Source organism: Grus americana, chromosome 17 (genome assembly GCF_028858705.1).
Source record: "Grus americana isolate bGruAme1 chromosome 17, bGruAme1.mat, whole genome shotgun sequence".
Taxonomy (NCBI): Eukaryota; Metazoa; Chordata; class Aves; order Gruiformes; family Gruidae; genus Grus; species Grus americana.
Window position 1 is genome coordinate 15129730 of NC_072868.1, and position 23303 is coordinate 15153032.

The window sequence follows — 23303 nt, forward strand, 5'->3', positions numbered from 1 at the left end:
AAAAGAAAAGGGGAGGGGAAAAAAGCAAAAGAAAAAGAAGTCCTTCTAAGTTGTTGCTGTGCACGTGGGATGGAATCAGGCAGGACTTTTCCTTAGTCACTTTTACAAGTAGAAACAAAATCTGCTTTTACAGTGAGTTTTGTGTCAGTCACAGGCTGCTCTTCCCCTTTACGAGAAAGCGTGCTACAAATCTCACAGGCATGAAATAGTTTTTTCTGAAGGCAAAAATCAGGAGCAGCACGCTGCTGGTTCTAGCTCTCCCGATGGTTAAAAGCAGGGAGTTTTCTCATCTGCCATCGTCTGCTGGGACCAGCGCAGGTTTGCTGCCAGGGTGTTGCAGCTCAGCGAAGTGTATTTCAGTGGCAAGATAGGAAAAGAGAACTAAGGGATTTATATACGCATAGAAAGACAAAACAACTCCTACTCAATCCTCCGTGAAGAGCATTGGCCATTAGAGAGCAGGCACCTTTCTGACTGACAGCAGGTACAGCATCCCCACCGCTGCCTCCGCCCGCGGATCCGAAACGGTCTGGCGCCCTCTGCAGACAGCGAATAGGATGGATTTCCCTTAAAATTCGTCTGAAAAATAGGATTTTCATCCAGCAAAACTTGGTGCCTGTTCTCGGCAGCAGGGTCCTGCCCGTGGGAGTGAGCAGGGGCGGGCAGCCGGGGGTGTAGGGCTCGGGGCAGGCAGGATGTCCTGGCCTCCCCTCCTCTCCTGCCCGGAGCCGGAGCTCCTCCTGCCTGGCTCGAATGAGTGGGCTGAGCCCTGAGCTGAGTCCAGACACCTCCCCTGAGGATGTCCTGGGCCCACTGGTGCTTTGGACCTTGTGCTGCAGCTCACCCTCAGGTCGTTGTCCTTAACCACAGGTGGGATGTGGGTGCAAATAATACACCCATGAGATAACATCGGTTTCATCAGAGACAGGCTCCTGGGGGTTTCATTCCTTGCCCACAAATGGTTTAGGTTTTGTTTGTTTATTTTGGTTCCTAAATTCCTTGCTCCGGAGCGAAGCAAAGTGCAGGTGTGAGTTTCCACGCTGTGTTCTCTCTGTCTCATGGCTCTCCAGCTCTGCTGGAGGATCTCCGTCAGCCTAAAGGCTTAACCAGCTCTTGCAAGTTGTTGTTTTTTTAATTCTTCTTTTTCTCCCCTTCTCCCTGTCTGCAGAAGTGTGCTGTGTTGTACTGGCAGAGAAGGGTCATCCCAGGTGGGCCAGAGACTCAGCTGGTTATTAAACCAGTTACACGGAAATTAATTTGTAGCTGTATTCAACTTCCAAGCCATCTCTGGCAGCACTGGTTTCAAGGACAGAGTTCTTCAAGTTCAATTGTCTCAGTTAAATCTTTTTTCTTTTTTTAAATACTATTGTCCAGTTCATGAGAATGGACACAATATTGGTCTGGTTTCCTTGGTAACATCTCCAACAACCTAAATCCTTCTGACCTAACTGCTCTCGAACTTTCTCATCATCCCATAAATCTCAGAAGAGTCTCTTACTCCTAAAACTAAACGCTGGGTACATGGGACTGCTCTGATATCAGACCTATTTTGACGAAGGTTCTTCTAGCAACCTTTGTGGGTAGTTCATGTGAACACAGAGCTCTGGGATGAGTTGGTCTGACCCAGACCCTAATTTAAATCTCCTCTCCTTCAGCCTAAGGCCGTTCCCCTTGTCCTGTCACTCCATGTAAAACAGTCCTCTGTAACCAGTCCCTCTCCAGCTTTTCTGCAGCCCCTTTGGGTACCAGAAGGTGCTCTAAGGTCTCCCCGGAGCCTTCTCTTCTCCAGGCTGAACAACCCCAACTCTCTCAGCCTGTCTCCATAGCAGAGGTGCTCCAGCCCTCTGAGCATCTTTGTGGCCTCCTCTGGACTCTCTCCAACAGCTCCATGTCTTTCTTGCCCTGGGGTCCCCCGAGCTGGACGCAGTACTGCAGGGGGGTCTCAGCAGAGCGGAGCAGAGGGGCAGAATCCCCTCCCTCGACCTGCTGGTCACGCTGCCGGGGATGCAGCCCAGGACACGGTTGGCTTTCTGGGCTGCAAGTGCACATTGCTGGCTCATGTGGAGCTTCTTGTCTGCCAACACCCCCCAGGTTCTTCTCCTCAGGGCTGCTCTCCATCCATTCTCTGCCCAACTTATAGTTGTGCTTGGGATTGCCCCGACCCACGTGCAGGACCTTGCACTTGGCCTTGTTGGACTTCATAAGGTTCGCATGGGCCCACCTGTCCAGCCTGTCAAGATCCCTCTCAAATTCAAACTCCAGATGATACCTTTACAAGAACAATATCCAGCACAGTAGCCTTAATCTAAAAAAATAGCTGGAGACTTGCCCACCAAGTTGTCCAGTTAACATTTTAAAGGTCTTAATTGGTCTCTCAAAGTCTCTCCCTAAATTCAGCGACGTATTTTAAAGCAGCTAGTTTGTTTTAAGCTCTCTCTCCGATGCCTCTAATCCCATGGCAGCGAAATTCTATTCCCTCTGATCAAGTGTGGCAGTTACGGATTTATGCCCAGAGCAGCTATCTTTGTTTTGTGCAGTGAGCCCCAGCTGCTTCTTGCCGGATTTCTCAAGCTGATGGGGTGCACTCAGGATAATGATTTCAGGACAAAGTGACTACTGCTGCCCTTGTAAATGTCTTTCCAACTGAGGAGGAGCCCATCTTTACCAGGCTGGACAGATGTCCCTCCCTGCCAGCTCTGTCCTTGGGTACCGCCTTGTGAAGTGGCAGGTGGAGGTTGTATCCTCCCAGGGTGAGGACCGGATCCACGGCTGAGCTCCCATTCACGGAGGAGAGCTCACCCTGGAGGAACAGCACCCTTCTGGGCTTGGCTCTGGGTTCCCTGCTGCTGGAGGGGCACTCACGTTTTCGGCACCCACCTGTAACCCAATTCATAGGCGTGCTTTGCCATTTACGTTCCAGTCCTGTTTCTCCCTCTGGTCAGTCTCAGCAACATGCTGCGTTAGTCCTGTAAATATCGACTCCAGAATGCTCCATCCCTTGCTGCCATTCACTTTCAAAAGACCACTAGACATTTCTCCACCTTTCCACTGAGAAGAAGTTATTAAATGTGTTTCATCATGAATTTCTGAATGTATCTGGCAGCAGGAATCAAGCTACCATTTGCACTGAGATGCAATCTGAAGTGGAAATTGAATGTTATATACCAAAGTGGATTAATGGCACTATTAGCTTTGCCATTAAGTGCTAAAAACAGTGGGCTGGAGCCTCATGTATCTGATTGCAAGCTCAAACTGACTCTAAGGTCTTTGCAAAAATGTGAAGAGGCTGTGTTTGTACAAAAGGCAGCAACATGTTACGTCTTACTTTCAAAGGTGCAAGGGGATTTCTCTGCTCAGTATTGGAAAACCTATGCGATCTGAAATTTTGCAATATATTTTGCAATAACATATGAGAAGTTGCTGCTTCTCAGCTGTTGGTTCCTGCTTCATTTCCAGAGATATGGTTAGTGATTGTGTCTGTGCAGTGCAAAACACGTTGTTCTAACATCTGCCACGGTCTTGCAGTGGATTTACATCCTGACTATTGCTACATTACATCTGAGCAGTGGCAGCTTATTAAAATGTACTAAAATGAGACATTTATATCCTCAGTCTCCTAGATAGTGAAGTCCACTTGTCTTGGGTAGGGGAGCAGAGCCACGGTGATTGTTGCAACCCAGGGCATATAAAATGAAATAATACTTGGTTTAGGTCCTCCCTCCACCAGAACCTGGTGAAGAGGAAACTGGAACGTTAAAGACATGAGATGTCTGTGTGTACTCCCCAAATTTTGCCTCGCGCATAGCTGTTCTCACTGCTTATACCCCAGGCCTCGAGGGAAAACTTCAAACTGCTGCCTGGGATGTGCTGAGGAGTGCTGCTCAGAGGAGATCCGTGATGGAAGTCATGCAGCTTGGGTGGGACCAGTCGAGGTTTTGGATCTTTGGGTTTTGCTGGGTCATGATGAACCAGCAAGCTCATGGCGCATCTGAATGTTTCATTGCAACTCTGTTAATGCACAGAAAGAGTCGTCATCTGTTTTAAATCGGTAAAATACCCTTCTCACCTCCTGTCTTGGGCTCTGCAGTCCACGATGAATGTCACATTTCATAGCCTCTCTCCAAGTGTTGTGAGAGTACGTTTATTTGATGCCCAGAGAGCCGTGTTGTCTTTCTGCTGTGTTCTTGTTTATTCCCTGGACATAATTTCAACAGTGAGTTTGGTTTTTATCGACATTGTTTTTTAATCTTGTGCTGTGCTGAACGAGAGAAGTCCTTGGTTTCTGTCCCTGTAGTTGCTATGCAACTGTCACCTACTCTCTGTAGTTCCTGATGCCATGTTTAAGTCAGACAGCAGCTGGGGCCATAGGTCAGAGGAGAATAGGTGCAGGGGAAGGAAAAACATCTCTTGCAGCATTAAGTTCAGTCCCTTGCTGTATCACCTATCACTGATAATTATATCGCCTCCTTCTCCTGTTCTATTCTTTCAGCTTCCAGCCCCAAATCCCCGAACCGTGTTGTTCCTCATAGATGGAGAGGAATCTGTGTGTTTCACCAATTTGGCATGACTTTGATTCAGTTAGACTGTCGTATTTGTAATGATCAAATAGGTGGTAAGAAACCTCTGTGGTTTTGGCCTCCAGAATTATCCCTCCCTTCTGATTTTTGTTGTTAATATATTTCTTATCGTGATTCTTCACACACCCAAAAGTTTATAGAGGCAAGGGGTGATTTTTATGCTTGTTTTACTATGAGAACTTAACCTCCTATGCTCTGATTCTGAATACAGCAGAACTCTTCAGCCTCCAGAGTGATTTACTGGAGGTGGATTGTGGAGATGGTCTTCAGGGTCTTGCTTAGCTGAGCAATAGAAATCTTTTGAAATGAGTTCAAATCTTGCATTGGTTCTGTATGCAAATACCAGCACTTGGGTAGACTGCTACAATGAAAACCAATTCTTTAAACAAGTGTGACCTAAGTAAGTTTTTATTCAGGGAAATGCCCTTCTGTGCTTCTATAAACAATAATTTAAAACCTCATAAAAATGAAACGTTTTAGCAGCTTGAAGGCCAGATTGCAAAAAACGAACATTGAATTTCATTATGAAAATATCTCCCCAACTGTGGAGGCATTTGAACTCGGTCAGCACCAGCATTTTGACCCTGAAGATTTTTAGATACTAAAGATTTCTGCGTCTCCTCAGCCTGTGCACGTCTCAGGTTTGGCTGACAGAGCGACTTGGGGCTAAGCCTGACCAGGATCCCTAAGCCAGCGGGACAGACACTCTCTCGTTGCTGCACTCTATCCCTGTGACCAGATTTGACAGTATTTAGCAATGACCACCTCCTTTTAGAATGGCTTCAGAAGAAAATACATCCTTGCTGATTTGTATTCCGGGCTACTGATTGGAGCTCTTGCCCAGCATGTGCAAGACCTAATTTCCATTCCTTTGCCTGGAAAAACGAGACAGTTTGTCTTCAGGTTCATGTTTTCACACATCACCAGCATAAGCCTTGATTTGTGAGGGCTCTGCCCTGTGCTTTCAGGGCAGCACAGAGCTCTGTGAACTAGCAGACCATGTCTTTAACGGTATCCTCTAATACACGCTTGCCATCATCTTTGTTATCTGCCAATGCCAGGGCCGTCCCTCGCTAGCTGAGGCTTCCAACCTTAAAATGATTCCCTAGTCCATGAGGCTGTAATAATGGTGATGACTGTTATGGATGCTTCATCTCAAGCAGATGGATCCTTAGAAGGACGATGAGTAGCCCTTCTAAAATGTCAGGGCAACCCACGCCAAGCCCACAAAGATGAAATGGGTGAAATGTGGAAATTAGATCTATCAGGATGTCTCGTACCGAGGAGGCTTTAATTCGTGTTCTTTATCTCATCATTTTACCCTAAAATATCTCCCTTTCTAAGAAGAAAAAAAAAAAGCAGCTATAAATAAGAGGATGTCAGCACAATTAATGAAATATTAGCTGTGATGAAGTCAAAGAAAAGATTTAGCTGGTTTAACTACCAGCAGAAATGAACCATTTTCTTTGGTAAAAACCTCATAGTTTACAAAGCCGTTAATATTGCAAGGTTTTTTCACTACTTAAACTATTTAATCTTCAGGGAAAGGTAAAGAGAAAGTAACATTTACTGCTAAGTGTGGATAATGGAGTTTTCTAGAGAGAATTCCCTTGTGATGTCGTTGAATGAAAAACCTTGTTTAACGCTTGTCATGAGATTCAAGCTGATAATTGCTGACAAATGCGTATCGTTTTGCTTTCTTTTCACTTGTTTTCAACACTAGCGTGTGCCAGACAGAAATGGAAATTTTAAAGGAAGTTAGAGGATAATAAACAGGTGGCTGCTCTCATGCAGCAGGTAATTACTGCTCTCCTGCACTTCCAAGTAGCCAAAACAGTGAGTGAAACACTCTTGAAGACCTCTCCTTCATTTTATTCTTTACTGAAAAGGACTTAACAGAAAAAATATTTTATCTTAGCAAAGCAAAAGCAAAGTATGTGGTTTTTGAATTCTATGCACATTGCTGGAGTGACCATTATTTTACGGGCTTTGATTTGGAAATATCTGTAAACATGTGTTTGAATTCATCATCTGGGAACTTCATGATGATTACTCAGCTCTCTACTGACATACAGAGTTCTTTGATGCTGAAGAGCTGCCTTAGTAGAGCTTTAGGTTTTGATAATAGAATACTTGACAAATGCAATAAATTAAACTTCAACCAAATGACTTGTAGATCATGAACCTCTAGAGTACTGACTTAGTTCAGGAAAAAAACTGTTTAGTATTTTTCACTGAAATGCTGAAGATATCACCAGTTATGATAAATAGTGGAAATGTGGTTTGGGCTGGTTTTTTTTACTTGGAGATTATCAAATTCTGACAAAACTGCCTCACCAGAATCTGGCAAAGAGGGCATACAATGACTCCGCTGTAAACAGATGATTAAGTGGTGTCTACTAAAGTGCTTTGCTCTTCTTGAATGTCTTAGGGTAACAGCTTTCTAAGAGCATTTTTAGTACTGTCAGATTCACAGACCGCAGAATCACTTCCAATATTAGATATTGGATGCAATATTGGAAAGATTTCAATTGTGTTCTTCCAAGAAGTTGTAGTTCATACACTTCACAGTTGTGTCCATAGCTAATAACAAATGTTATTTTATAGTCTGAGGCTCACTATGACCTGAGGCAAGAATGAATCTGACATCAGCTGAGGTCACTGGAAGTCGCGTGTGTCTGTATCAGATTATGGGAAGAGATTTTCAAAGTGGAAGAGCAGATCCTCACCTGATACTACCAGCTGAAACCCTGTTGAAGCAGAGCACTACCAGTTTGAGTCATCTAGGATGTGACCCGCTGAATTTTCTTTCAACCCTGGCTGGAGCAAAAAGCACCTGCACTGCAAATGAAGAGGCAGCCTGCCAACCTTTGTGATTAGCGAGGAAAAGGAACATGTAATAGCGATTGCGATGAGGTGGCTTTCAGATGAGTGTTTCTATAATTTCAGCCAGTTAACAGGTTAATTTGAACAGACTCAAGTTTTGGACACTATATACAATTTTCTTTCTCATCCAAGGGTAAAAGGAGACAAAGCAGACCTGATTGCAAAATACTTACCAGCACCTGCAGGTGCTTTGTCATATTCAAGGGATGTTAAGTGCTTTAGACTAATAACACTCAGTATCAGTTTTGTCCTCTCATTTATGGAGTGGAAGACAAGCAGACGTGATTGAGCCAGCTGCATTCTGCTATTCAGCTTCATCAGTGCCAAGAATCCCTGGAATATCTTCCTCATCTCCCTGGAAGCCCTCGTCTTCATAAATCTCACTGTCCCGCGGTGCTGGGGCTGAGCAGTGGGTGCATTTGGCCTTTTAAAGCCTAATAGCCTAATGCTGCCGACTGACCTCATGCCTGGCACTATAGATAACTGTAAGGCTTTGGAGACTGCCAAGCTTTAAAGATGATGTTAGCGAGCTGTCAGACGCTGTGGCTGGCTGGACGTTGGGATAGATTGTTCTGCTAATGCTTAGAGTGCCTCAATTTGTTGCTGTACTTGGAGTCCAGTGTTGCTTCCTTGCAGACAAAATTCTCATACAAGAAGGACAGACGCCCCCCTCAACCAGAAAATCGAAGCTTTTTTCCCCTGCTGTTGCCACTCCTTACATGCTAGAGATGGACTGTGTGCTGTGCCTGTCTCCAGCCACTCCTAGACCTGCAGAAGTCCCAGTTCCAGACTGTTTAAAATGATGTCTACTTGTGTGTCTGCCACCTTGTGTGTGGCCCCACGCGGAGACCGCAGAAGAAACATCCTTGGCTGGCTAAGCCATCTTGAATTAAAAAAAAAAAAAAAAAAAAAAAGGAGGAAAAAAAAAGTAGGGACAAAAGTCCCACAAGTGTTTACTTGGCTCTCAGTTCACATTTCAGTGCGTGGGATTTTCCCGAAATCAGTGGGAAAGGCCATGGGATGGGTGGGTTCCTCTTTCCAGATGCAGAGCATGCTCCTGCAAGATTGCTTCTCTCTCAAAGACAGTGACAGGAGCTATCAGAACCGATCCTTTAATTTTAATTACCAGTTATGAAAAGGTTACATCTATCACTCATCTTACACAAGTTCTGATGGCAGAAATAATTAAACTCCAGCTGAATTCACCAAGGGCACATTTGTTGACTGCTTAGAAACTTCTGAGAACTTTTTTTAACCTTGAGCTTCTCGGCCAGCGCCTCAGAGGACGCAGGTGCCGGAACCCTAACCCAAAGCAGCCTGACCTCAGGAGCTCCCTCACCTGTAGGAAATTGTGTCACTACCCAGCAAACTTTTGCAGAGGGACAGAGCGAACCTTCAAACCCCTTCCCCTGATTCCAGTCACTTCGAATCTGTGCTCTACTATTCCCTTTGTCTTCTGGACTGGTTGTTATTAATTAATATATATTCATGCACAGAAAAACGTGTCTAAATGCAATATATTAACAATATATAGGCGTAATATTACTAAGGATTTTCTTTGTGAGCCAACGCTGCCTTTCCTCCTCCAAGCGATGCCAGCCTGAAAGGCGTGTGCGGACTGCGCGGAGGGCCCACGTGCGAGCAGGGTGTTGGAGATCTCTCACTGCTATAAATACACCCCTGCCTCGTGGGTCATCGTTCCTGCACTCGCTAATTAAATGTCAGAGCAGGAAGGGGAATAAAATACTGCTTTTACCATTTTGCAGTGGAGATGTGAGATTCAGTGCCAGGGTACCTCATTCCTGTATCTTAACCAGAAAATACTTCTTTTTTTCTTTTCCCCCCAGAAGCAGCTCTCCTTTCCCTCTCACTCCAGGAAAAGCAGACGAGGCAAGCTCATGCAGTCTGTGAGCCTGAGCTTCATCTTTCCTCCTCTGTAGCTGGGCAGGTATTTTTCTTGAAGTCTCTTCCTTCGTTTTCCGTATTAAGTGAGAAGTGAGGCCGAGCTCTGCAGGCTTGCCCTTGCGCTTTCCATTGCCCAGCAAATAGCCTGATGATGAATAATTCAGTGGCGCCGAGGTTGGAGTTTCAAAAAGCTCTTAGTAGTAACCTGCCACTGGCAAACATCGGTGGCTAAGGTTTCTAGATAACAGCTATGGTTAAAAATACAGGAGAGAGCGCAGCTGAGTGCTCCCTACGTTGTAAAGCAGAGGGTAATGACGAATACTTCCTGGAGGGAAAACGGGCAGGGCAGGGTCTCGATTTAGCCCGTTGCAGTTTTCTATTTCTGCTGCTGCCCAGGACTGTGCCCGCAAGCCTGTTTTCACGGGGATGCTCTTTCAGAGGCTGTGCCAAAAGAGGCTGCTCAAAGGCAAGTTTGGCTTCAATGAAATTCCTCATTCAAACACCAATTTTGTCAATCGTTTTTACAGCCAGCACCAAGGAACCCACTTGTGTTCGCTGAGTTTAGTGACGTGTAACAGCCCCCTCTTCAGAAAAGCTGGGCTTGCAAATGCGCTTGCTAAAGTTTGTGCCTCTCTTGAGCTTAAAATTACAGCACTGTGTGTATAAAGGATGCCAGTGAACGCTTGCTCGTGATGTTTGAACGCTCTGTGTAAAGCCCGCAATGGGACTGACCATGTGTACAGCGCGGGCGGACAACTGCGTGTGCAGCTTCAGCCAACAACATCACTTAGGCTAGACATAGCGGTTGTGTGGGGAAGCCTTTTGCTTTATTTTGCTTTATTCTTACCCTCTCATTTGCTAAGCAAGGCTGAAAACAGAGGCGGCGGCTGTGTTAGTGCTGTCCTGGTACATGGTGCGGTGGCCGGAATGAAATGGGGGGGAAGGCAGGAGGCAGCCTCAATCTCCTGTCTTCTTTTTTCAATGTTCCCTGTTGTCAAAACCCAAATATCTTTTTTGATTGATGAAAGGACTGAAGTTTCAAAAGGAGGTTGCAGGAGAAAGAGCATCCTTCTGTCAGAGCTCTTTCCAGGATGAAAAGGCCATCCCGGAGTACGGAGGATGCTGGCTCCTCTGCCCCCCTGCACCTCACCCAGGGGGGTGCAGCCATGTCTCACAGCTCTCGAAGAACCAGGATTTCTTTAGCTCTTTTTCATTCCACAGCCAATTTCTTGATATTTCAAACCCTTCGGCATTTACCGCTTGCCCCTGCTGTACCTCATCCGTTCCCGCGAGCTGGTGGATACCCTGGACACCACCACTGGAGATCCATCGTATCCTGACTCGCCTCGTCTAAAGCTGTATATACCGCTCTTCAGTTTTAAACTGCTCTGATCGTCCGCTTTTGATGCCTGAAATTAAGGTAGTGTCTGGTGCCATCTTGTGTCACAGAAGAGTAAATATATAGAGCTGTCACTGATTTGTTTTTTAAAAAACACTTGGAATAATGTGGTTTTTTAAGTTGCTTAGCTTTAGGGTGCATCACTGGATACAGCATCAGTATGGACAAGGCGAGATCACCAGTGACATTCAGAGGTCTAGAACTTTGCATGAGATATGTTGTAGGTAGTTGAAAGATGAGTTAAAATATAAATTGGTGTAGCATCATCAACTTCAGCAAAGCTTTCTTGACTCTACAGCGCGGGCTGTGGGACACGCAGGTGTGAGCAGCGCAGGCTAAAGGCCATCGAGCTTTAACTAAACTTGGGAGGAACTTTTCACGGCAAGCACGGCTTGGTTTTATGGTGCTTCATCACAATTTTACAAAGTTGTCCTTGTCAGGGTTAGATCACCCCTTTCAGGCAGGTGATCCCGGCCCCTCTGGGCTGCGGGAGGCAGAGGGGACAGCAGATGCGGTGGCTGCTGCTGGGATGGGGCAGCGTGGCCCTCTCCTCTCCTCTCCTCTCCTCTCCTCTCCTCTCCTCTCCTCTCCTCTCCTCTCCTCTCCTCTCCTCTCCTCGGTCAGTGTCGTCTGGAGCTGAGCACGTCCCCTCCTCCCCACCCAGCAGAGCCTCCAGAAGGACCTGGGCACGGCAGGGATGCGGCGGGAGCGCTGCTCTGACATCTCCTTTATTAATGTTTGTTGTGCGCAGTGGAAAGCTCAAAGGCAATTGCTGGGGTAGATGAAGAACCGTTATTTTTAGAAACATGTGGGTTGTTTCTTTTCTTTTCTGGATGGTGACAACGAACAACTATCAAAGGCAGAAGACTGCTGGAAACATTTTGTTGTTCGAAATTCAGCAACTAAGTAGTTTGTGCATCACCAGTTCATAAAGGAACAACTAATAGCTCTGTTGCTAATTACTGATTTGCTTTATTTATGTATCAAACTGCTGCTATGTTTTGCAAAATGTATTGTACAAAAAAGTGAAGAATGAGAAAAGAATATTTGCTTTTATAAAAGAAGCAAAAACCCGACACGTCTATCAATTAGGCACCATGTTCCTACTTCCCCATTTTAACGAACAGACGTATTATCTCCATCTTCTAGTTCCTGGCTTTTTTTGTTTTTCTTTTCTGGGTTCTCCCACTATTCAGGCAAAATGTGCAGCTTGAATTAATTACAAAATTAACTCAAATTACCTGAAAAAATTTTAAACTCACGTTTCAGGGGAAAAGATTTATGTTATTTCTGGTGAAACATATAGAAAATGTTTGAATTTGCCACATGTCCAGGTAGTGTGACTGGCATGGGCTTCTGCTGCATGAGGCCGGTGCCTCCTTGCAGGCTGATGGTCCCCGGGCATCTGAGTGTCCTGCTGGGTTGGACCTACCGCCACGCCGACTGTCCCGTCCCAGCCACCGCATCCCTCCCAGCTCTCTCCTCTCTCCCTTGGGCTTTATTTCAAAACCACAGCTATGAACTATGTAATAAAAATGAGATGAAATTCATACATTCTGTACTCTCAGGTCCGGAGCATGCTCTTTCTTGACCCTGCCAGGAAAGGCTGGACTGGGTTTTGGATATGAGTCTGATTTCAACAGGAATAGTTGAATGTAAACTGTTCATTTTTCACATTGAAATATATTATTTCTGCTTACAGTTTAAGAAGAAATTTACAGAGACATCAAAGAAGCTAGGATGTATAAAGCGGTGTACCTTGGGAAGGATTTATGGGTGAGAATACCGCAGAAAACGGCAGTATTTGTGCAAGGATCGCGTACTGAGCATCACTAGATGTCACTCTCGACATGAATTTAGTTTCACAGACTCACTCGCTTGTCAGAAGTTTTAATTTTAAATTATTCATCTTCTATTCACCCCCCTCTCCATTTTTTTCTTCTTGCATGCAATGCACAGGGGATCTTCCAGTTCAGTGTAGCATAATCTGTTGTGCGTAAATATTTTTCTTGCTTAAAACCAGGATCAAAATTAGGTCAAATAGAAATACCTAAAATTTGCAATACCATCAATTTCTGCACTAGATATTCACTGGGAAAATAGAAAAGACAAACCCCTCTGAAATGGGCTTTCCTTGTAACATGTGTGGTTGGTTTTTGGGTTTCGTTCAGAACTTGTTGGTACAGTCACGCTATGCATCGTGTGAAATGAAGAAAAGAGTGTTTGCTTCAGCCCAAAAGATCTCCTTTGCATCAAAATACTGGATTTTTGCTTATGTTAAAAAGTAGAGGTGATATTTAAGTGATTTATGTGATGTAATTTAATAACGTTCTCTTTTTGAATTGCTAAGGATTTCTATTTTGATACTTTTTTGGCTTCTTCACTGAGCCAAATTTCTTCCACGAATTCAAAGACCGTTGAGGGAAATGCTGATTTCAGCGTGTTTTGCTCACCTGCGCCTACAGAGGCAGAATGACTTGGGGGGGGGGGAAATAATAAATCTCCTCCCTGCCCTTCCTCTGTTTCCTGCAAGTTCTCGTTTGCCTTTTGGTACACACCTTTATTTCCCTGTGCCCAGTCCCAGGAGCTCCTGGCGCTGACCTGCCGCTCTGCTTGGGGCCGCGTACGGAGAGCGGCTCCCACTGCCGAGCTCCCCACGCAGGGGCACGCTCGAGTCCTGGCACCTCTTGTAGGGAATTTAATTCTGCTTTTTACAGGGAGCCAACGTCTGATTTCCCGATCGTATCCTGCCTCTTGCGCTTCTCCAGCGTGCCGATCCCACTCCCTGCAGCGCAGTCCCGCTGCAGGAATCCATAAGGGCAGGACAAGCGGTTACCAAACGGGCTCCGAGTCCAGACCAACTCCTTCTAGATGCTGGTAGAAACAGAAAAAAGTGACCTTCACCTCCTGGCAGGGAAACAGCTTCTCTCTGGAGCAGGGCTGAACCTCACCAATGCAGGCAGCTGGGAACCGGGATACCTGGCTGATCTGTATCCAGGCTTTCCAGGCTGTCTTAGCGGGGCTTTGAAAGTACAGTGGGGAGGAATGAGCCATTCACAAGTGCAAGGCACAAGGAGCCCTTCCTGACGTTCTTTTTTGAGCTGTGAAGCCGTGTGCGATGACAGGCCATAGGAAATATTCATCAGTGGCCTTCTGCTGTTCTCAGCAATCATTTGGGGGAGAGGGAAAGAAGGGGCTCTATTCATCCTGAAAATCTAAATAACCCCTGCAATATAGCCACAAATGCTTTCTGTCTCTTTAAAAAGAAAGGTGCGTGTAAGACAATTATCACTTTCAGGTGTGAGAAGGACCATGCTGAGCACTCCTCCCTTACCCCCTGTCCCCTCAGCGATTCCCAGCTCTGCTCCTTGGCACCGCCGACTTCCCAGGAGGCACGGGGCATCTGGCTGAGGGGCTCTCGGCCGTGGGCTGGAGCACCCTGGCAGGGCAGCTCCCGTCGTAAACGGAAGGTGTCAGTCTCCCGGGGCTGCCAAACTGGTAGATTGAAAATAGCAACTCAGATAAAATTAGTGAAAGCCCCCAAACCGTGAAGTTTCCATGGCAGGAGGAGCGAGCGAGTGCATGGGAGGATGGCCAGACAGACAGACAGACGGATGGCCGACTGCAAACATCTAATCTAAAGCACAAGCCCAGCGTTCTACAGGTTGGTTATTTTTCTGCTGCTCTCCTTGCACCGAGGAGTGTCTCCCAAGCTGCCATCTCTTCTCGCTGTGGAGATCCAGGCTGTGCTCAGGGCACCGTTTTTCTCTTTGTGCTTGCAGTTCAAGGCACGTTCTCTCCTTTGGTCCCTGAGCAGTACACGTAAGCCCTTTATCGTGCCAACCCTTAATGTCAGGATGTTTTTTATCCGATATCTCAGTTAGTTGCTTGATGTACCCATTAACCTAGTCTAAGAAATGACACTTACAATTGCAATATGCTTCCTTTGGAGTAGATACTCTACCCTTTCTGGTCCTTTCAGCCTTTTCTTCTTTTCTTCCTCCTGCTATTAGAAAACTGAACTGTTCTCTCTTCAGTTACTCATCTTTTTTCCCCTCTAGTTCTTTTTCCTTGGTTTACCTTCAGCATGTTTCCCCACATCACTTTCTGCTGATTAAGTCCCTCGGTATGCTCGCTGTCGTACTAGGTCAAAACCCCGCGTTACATGACGGAGCCATTAGGAGCTCTGGCTCCCTCTCTTTTTCAGCACTGTTCCACAGAAAAAAAAGCAAGAGCCCACTTATAAAACAGGTTTAGGCAGTAATTTTGAGGTGAAGCAAGTTCCCGGTGAAAGGCTTTGTTTTTCAACTCTGAAATATTTTGTGAGAGCATTCCAGCTCTGCTGAAATGTTTGTGCTTGAATGAGAGGCAAAAATGTTTCCAGTAAGTTAAAGCTTTTTCTTTTTTTAAAGAATAATTTCAGTCAAAGTCTCATTTTTTAACCTGAAATGACTTATTTAATGGTGTCCTTTTCTTGGGTATGAAAATGTTTAAGAAAATTCCTTAATGAAATGAAAAAGGAGGGACACATGTTTTTTTGACTTCTGCCTATTAAACAAATATTTCAGGTTGATTAAAAACATACTTGTCATAGGATTTTTTTTTTTTAAACTTCCACAAAAAGCACAAAATAATGAGTTCACACAGGGTTATCCACAACATGCTGTTGGAAAACTCCTGGGGATTTAGCATTTTAAAAAGCAGGTAGGAGAATCTCTGATTTCTGGCACGTGAAGTCAGTAAAACGTACGTTGCTGGTACAACACATTTACCTTGTGCGTCTGTCAGACTGTGCACAAAGTGTTCTTGTTCTTCCACGTTGGTTCAGAACCCTTTTCCCCATTCTTTTCGTCTTCACTGGAGAGTAGTTTATTTAAGTACTGAATTTTCCCATGTGTTTGCTGCAGCACGTGCTTCTAGCATGTGATTGAATTGACTAATTGAGAAGAAAAAAAGAAAATTACACCAGAGCCTTTATTAAGGGAAGGTGTAATTAACGACTTCAGATTAATTGAAAAATGTTTGCTCTCAAAGTAGCAGTTGAGCTCCACTCCGATTAACTGCTCTCTCGCAGACTTTGTAACCTCGCAGAACGTGCTGTTCAGCAGGCACTGGGGGGGAGAAGACCAGCTACTATCTCTGCAGAACTTTTGTACAAGAAACTTGTCATTTCCCCATTCTAAAATGTTCTGTGGCGCTATAATCACATTGTAAAAAGAAGTTCCTTGGGATTCTTTAATTTAAAAAGAAAATCATAGTTCCTCAAGGGCTGAGGACTCTAAAGTAGAATAGGTCAATACTAGAAATTGAATTCTGAGTGAATAGTTGCTATTTTATGTTAACCAAATGACTTAAGATAGCTGTCAAAGAAACATGTTTCCCATAATTTCTTTTTCCAGTTTAGTGAAAAATTTCCATCCTGTCATGCTGGACATAGAATAGTCAGAATTGCGAGCACTGAAAGAAAAAGACAGTCTTTTATTAAATATTTCTTTAGAAGACCCAGACTTAGTCAGGCCCTGTCACATTATTGGCCTTTGTTAAGCTAACATTCTTTCAAAGAATAGGGCTTATTTTTTAATCAGTTCAAATGATTAAAACCTGTTTATATTAGCATAGATTGACCTTCCTTTTCATTTGCATTGCCTCAAGTAACCTTGGGAGAACTCATCCCTAATCCTTTCCCTCCCGCACATTTACTCTTATGGTCTTTCTTGGGTCCATCCACAGTGTTTAGCAAGTGCGAGCTTAAAGGCTCTTGACGGTGAGGCTGGTGAATCCTGTCCATCCGTCTGAGGCCGCCCTTAGCGCGGGGTTCGGATCTGGACCTGCCTGCACGGTGAATGGCTTGGCCAACTCTGCACCACGCTGCTCTCCGTAACTTCTCTCCGGCTTCCAGCCCGAATTCAGGCTGCCTGCACTTGCCTCTTACTTTTGCAGTGCTGTCTTTTGGCTGAGCCCTGGCAGATAAGCCAGCCGAGCTCCTCAGCAGAAGGTCCAGAGGTGTGTCAGTGAAGGAGCGGGTGGGATTTGCACGCGTGGGTACGTGGGGCGGGCCAGGCAGCCCCAGAGCGCTCCATTGATGCTCTCCTGCACTGAACCGCTCAACTTCCTCTCCCTGTGCTGCTTCTGTTCAAACATTGCTTCTAGGCTAGCGGAGGAAGGAAACCCATCATCAAAACACTACGCTTCAATTCTATTCACTTTTTAAAGAATTTACTCTGCGGGAGATACTTAATGGCTTTTGATTTTCCCTTTCACCTCTATTTGGAGGAGAAGGAATCTCAAAATATGGAGTCCACCTTCCAGCCCTGGCTCCTCAGAACTTTTAATCTCTGCCTTAATTTCTATATGTTTTTGTGTCATAACAGAAGTCACTGTGTATAGGTGGGGAAACCGAGGTACAGTTTCTCTGGAGCCGCTGAATAATTTTTATCAGAGCCGGGGTTTGGTTTCAGGAATGCCTTACTGTGAATTCCCTCTTCTCATCGCTAGATGCTCTCCTCCAGTACAGACAGCAAAGGCAAAGTTTAAAATGCTGTTTATCTTTACAGGAATCTTGTACATTAACCTGCAGGTGCCTTTGCGCTTTCATCCAATATGCACATATTCGCGCTGGAGTTTGAAGACACATGTTAAAGATTGCTGCCGTGCATAAAAATATTGCTGTGAAAATTGAGCATTGTATTTGTAATTCCTCAGGCAAACTTTGTTGCCTTTGGTATGAAATTTGGGTGTTCAGATAGATTCAGTGTACGGTAATAAATCGTAATTTCAGCATTCATGGCTCAGTGATTTCAGGAAGTCGCTAGAACATAAATATCGGCTCAGGAAAAGCAAACAAACAGCTTCTACTTTTTTGTCTTTTCACAAGCTGCCATAAGGAAGCAAAGCTTCATTATTGTTTCTTTCAGTTCTCAGCATAAAAGGAAGTAACACTTAATAAAAGCCATTGGCTGCAAGATTTCATAAGAGAGAGAGAGAAGCAGAGAGAAAGAACGAGAACCGAGCTGTGGAAAAGCAGGTGTGAGTCATGAATAAACTATAGTTTGCAACCTTATGGGATACTGATGAAACAAATAGAATTTTCACGGACATGGATAATACAAGAACACAAGACACTTTTTCACAGGTAAAGGCAGAAACTTACGGCTTGCGTGAAAGTGCTGTTCGTTGTGCGTAGCTGAAGAGATGGCATATCAGAAACTGGAAATGACTTTCTATTTTGTGGCAAGGAATTTGCAGTAGATTGTTTAATGTAATTGATTATTATGTGATATGAGCTCAGGCTGGTCTGATATATCAGAAAGTGTTTGCAGAGGATGCCTATGAAACGATGTTTTTCTGTGCTTTATTCTTAAGAAAGTTGAAATGCGTGAGGTTTTCCTGATACAAAGAAAGGGACAAAGAGAGAAAATCAGTCTTGCCATGTTAGAGAGGATTTATTAATACTATATATTATCTGCGTTAAAAATTTCCATAAGGTAATTGGAGTGGGAAAAAAGTGGTTTATATTATAAGCAAATACAGTCTTTTGATAATCATATTGGAATTTAAAGTGATTGATATGCCAGAATTGAATATACATCAGCTTGCAGCACTGTTGAATTTGTCTGAGAGTGCCTGCTGGGTACACAGTCGTCGTAGCGTTCCGCTCGTTTCCATACTTGTGTGTATCTGGAGAATTAAGCAGTGGAAAACTCCCCTCTAAGTAGGACAGCTGACAGCACGTATTGGCGGAGATTCCCTGGTGCGTGACCTGGAGTGAAGAGCGATTAGGAGAAAGAATGATTGCGTTAGGTGTAGGCTGAGAAGGTGTGGTGGAGTGGTCTGAGTTAGCCCTGGGCAGCCACCGAGGGCGGCTTGGCTAGTAAGTACTGCGTGCTTTGAGCAGAACGCGAGAGCTGGGCGGAATCCAGCCCCGTTTGCATGATTCCCCTTTTTCACCGAGAAGTATGAGATGTTCATTGGAATGACTTTCTAGGCAAGGCTCTAGATAAACTGTGCCAGTTTTGGCTAGGATGGAGTTAATTTTCTCTATAGCTGGTACGGGGCTGTGCTTTGGATTTGTGCTGGAAACGGTGCTGCTACCACAGGGATGTTCTCGTTCCTGCTGAGCAGTCCTTGCACAGAGCCAAGGCCTTTCTGCTCCTCACCACACCGGCGAGTAGCTGGGGGTGCGCAAAGAATTGGGGGGGACACAGCCAGGACAGCTGACCCTGATGACCAAAGGGATGTCCCATACCATATGACGTCAAGCTTGGCATATAAGGAGCTGGGGCAAGAGGAAGGAGGGGAAGAGGGACATTCAGAGTGATGGCGCTTGTCTGCCCAAGTCACCGTTACGCGTGATGGAGCCCTGCTGTCCTGGGGATGGCTGAACTCCTGCCTGCCATGGGACGTGGGGAAGGAATTCCTGGGTTTGCTTTGCTTGCGTGCATGGCGTTTGCTTTACCTGTTAAACTGTCTTTATCTCAGCCCAGGAGTTTTCTCGCCGTTACCCTTCCGATTCTCCCCCCTTCCCACTGAGCGGCTGCGTGGGGCTTGGTTGCCGGCTGGGGTTAAACCACAGCAACAAACTCAGAACAATTTCATAAACCAGGGTGAAACCTTTTTATTGTTGTTTGGTTTGTTAAAGAGGAAAAGGGCACTGGCCAGATCTTTGGTTACCTCCATACACCATCCTCCTCCTTGGCCTTTGAAGCTCTTGTGGAGGGCAGTGTAACAGGGGATCCAAAGGCACAGTCATTCAGCTTGACAGATACTAATTGCTTCACCTGAAGTAACAGCACCTGAAGCGTAATAAAATTGCCGGTCCCATCTGGCACCATTCAGTGTAACGACATGCTGGGATCTATTTGGAGAAGCTGTTGATGACAGTGGTGTTGAGAAGGCACAAATCCTGCCTGGGAGTTTTCCCCTTTCTCTGCTGCCTGCAGCTCGTGTGTTTATTGCTGGGCACTGACGTGCCAGCCTGAGCTGCAGCTGATGAATCGTTGCTCTTATTTCTTACTTCAGGTACTGCCGGGGAGGTCAGGGGCAGCACAGATGTGGAAATAACCAAGTGTTTGCTACCAGAAAGGGCTTATATGAATGAGAATCAGAAAACAGGAAACCGTAACCAGATGGTGCCACTTTTCCCTTTCTTTCCCTCCCCAAGGCCCGCAATAACGCATATGTGCAAAGCTCAGGTTGTACGATCACCAAAATATTTGCAAAACTAAATGGCACCTGAGAAAAATGTGTGTGTTAAACTTTTTGTGAACTCCTTTTAAACCTTGACTATATGTCTTCCTGAGGCTTTTCATCTAAGTCTTCTGAGAGCGGGTAAGATGACGGTGCAAGGTGGAATGGTTGTCAGCCCTTGTGCTTTTCCACCCTGCTATACTTTAATCAATGACTTTTAAGTACTTGATCCCCATGGCTTTCCCATACAATTTTCATTAGACATTTTGTTAAAGGCCACTTCTCTTAGGTGATGATTTTCTCTTCCCCCTCACCCCTCCCTAGTCTCTTCCAAGGTAGCTTAAAGCAGATTTCCACTGTATATTTGCCAAGGGATCAATTCCATTTAAATATGGCCAAATGATTCCATATCTTCTGAGATGTATATTCATGAACATGTACTCACCCTCAGGAGCGGCTCTTGTAGCCTCCGAGATGGGCTATTTTTGTTAGGCTACAAATCAGAGATCTGATGTTCTGCTGATCTACTGGGGCTTCCAGCACCTTGACTGTACATACTGGGTGGTCAGCCCAGCACGGGTGTGGATCAGACCAGTCTGTCCCTTGCAGTTAACATCAAATGTCAACCAGTGCAGAGGACTTGTGAGACAGTTCAGCTTCCTTGGTCCTGCTGGTGTTTTGTACCTGGGCATCTGTGGGTTCTGCAGAACTGCTGGATGAGATGTGCTATATATCTATATGTGCTGCGTGAGTTGTGCTGTATATCATCTATATCTAGATCTGCTGGATGAGATGTGCTATATATCTATATGTGCTGCGTGAGTTGTGCTGTATATCATCTATATCTAGATCTGCTGGATGAGATGTGCTATATATCTATATGTGCTGCGTGAGTTGTGCTGTATATCTAGATCTAGATCTGCTGGATGAGATGTGCTATTACCTTGGTACTGCACCTATACTTAAAGCCAGAATCACTTGTCAGCAGATTAAAGCATCAATATGGAAACAGCCTTTGTGGGAATCGGAGCTCCCTTTTCCTTGATCCATCTAAAAACACCTCAAAGCTTGGGAACGTGTTTCTTGTACAAGACAAGATCTAAAGACCCAGGGAGGCTGCACTGAATTTTCCTATGTTCGCTACATAGCGGGAAGTAGCCCATTAAACAAAGAGGATAAGAAATGCCCGTGGGACAGGGATGAAGTACATCCTGAGGTATGTCTTCCTCAGCACGCATACAAAGGTGAAATCCCTCAGTTAAATTTCCTGCTGCTGAGCCGGTTGGAGATCCATCTGTCTTGTTTCATTCTCAATATTGTCCGAGTTCCTGAAACTGGGAGCGCAATTAATATTGCCAAGCCTCTTTTTGAAAGGAAATGATTTCCTGAGTTTAAGGACTTAAAGACTCAGCATAAATAGATGTCCAACTTAACCGATCCTGAGGAAGCTGATCTTGTTGGGAAAATGTGGTGGACTTTTGTAGAGAAGTATTAAGAGCATAGGAAAAGCATTTATACAGACAAGGATTATGGTCTGCTGAATCTGTCAGAGTTTAGGAGGAGAGTGGCAAGGAGAAATAGCCCCTTTTTACGTAAATATTTTGCTAGAATGATTTAACAAACCAGAATTCTGGGGTGGGAGGGGGGGAAGTTAGGTCAGAAGTGATACATCAGCAGATGGATGCTCATTGGGGTTTTCCCTTAAGCTCTCAGACCATGTTTTGATTAGAACATAATGAAGAGTTTGTTCTTTAAATGTTCCAGCTAATTAATGTAAAATTCATGGAGACCCTGGATTCTCAGTTAAACATGCATGAAATCAGTGTTGCATCTTCTATATTGCGCTTTATACTTATTGCTTAGCAGGTGTTAACTAATATGATTTAATAAACCTCAAGTATAATGAAATGAGTCTTGTTCAGCATTTAATAGTTTTAGCAGTCCAATTCTTGCTTGATATGTATCTTTCTTTTACAAGACGTTAGGGCACAAGATGAGATTATAAGCCTGTGGATAGAAAGATGCGTGCTTTTCTCCAAAATAATTAGATGTCACTGTTAAATAGTCTGGTAATCTTTGTTTCTTCGCAAGATTAATTGGACCATCATGTTAATAAGCAAATATGATAATCCTCAATAGTTCTTATCACTGTGGATTACTTTAATTACTGTAACTAAAGGCATAGAACATTATTATTTTAGTAACAAACCGAACTACTTCTGTATGAACCACCTTCTTTATTCTATTTCAGTCCATTTTGTAGTGTAGCATTTAAATTATACCTCAACACACCAAGAAATTGCTAGGTAAATTCACACTTAAGTATTGTTTTGAAATCAAGTGCCATTTAATATATTCAGGACATATACTGCATGTTTCTGGCAGGGCACTGAAATCAATGGGAGTTTTGCTCTCGTACTGAATGTGCCTAGTGTCAAACTATCCCCAAATGCTTTTGAAACTCTTCCCGTAGTAGCTACGTCAGAGGCAAACTGCCTCTATTAGGTAATTCATATTGCGCCCACTTAATTCATTTCAACTGACAACAATGTTCAGTGAGAAACAAGTCTCTTATCACATTATAATCTTACATTTTTTTAAAGAAAGGATTCACTTTATTGACATTTTTTATGTAGTTTGTCTTTGTGGGGGCCAACGTTTGGAGGAAAACAACATGACAGTGGAAGAGGGTGTAAACCTCATTTAATAAGGACACCAAAAAAAAAAAAAAGAAAACTGAACGTGTTGGCCATTCATTACACAAAGCGTTTGTACAAGCTGGAAACCAGTTCATACTGGGAACTCCTGCATTTCTGTTGTGGTGTCTGCCTCCAGCCTTTGTAATGCAAAGCTTTCCGTACATGTTTTCCCTGCCCATTCACTGTAGCACTCTAATCAGGTGTACTTCCAAGCATGAATGGGGCAGCTGGCATTTTAATCCTTGCAATCTATAGGAGAAATGGAGAGGGTTCACTGCACGGTGTGTACACTGCGGTCTCTGTCCATACACACATATACAGGAATAACTCACGGTGGGTCAGTGTACGACTGCAGCCACGCAGAACTTCAACTGTGCACTTTTCAGGCGTAGAAGACTTACTGTCATACTTAAAATTCTGCATTCTCAATTTCTGTTTTGAGTACTACCTGCAAAGATATTTTGGTAGATATTTGAAGATAATCACTAGAAGATAATTGAACCAAAATGCCACGTTAAGATTACTTAATTTAATATTGCACCTGCTTAACATGAGCTAAGTAAAGCAGCGAAATCACAGAATCCATGAATTTTAGCAATACATCATGCTTTTGAATAGCTAAGGCTGTTATCCTTTATATTTGTAAGCAAC

General features: G+C 44.4%; 1 protein-coding gene across 7 annotated transcripts in view; it reads left to right on the top strand.

The window, feature by feature from the left end:
* The window catches only part of LOC129214152 (uncharacterized), a 113209-nt gene that overhangs the window by 39043 nt on the left and 50863 nt on the right, over positions 1–23303 (top strand). The window contains exon 1 of one of the 7 annotated variants that reach the window (XM_054845391.1): positions 17738–17899. The exons of the other annotated variants lie outside the window; for them this stretch is intronic. Coding sequence (XP_054701366.1) covers positions 17864–17899 — 36 coding nt within the window. The 5' untranslated portion in view covers positions 17738–17863. Of the gene's footprint in view, positions 1–17737; positions 17900–23303 lie in introns of those variants that run through there. 7 annotated transcript variants of the gene reach the window in all.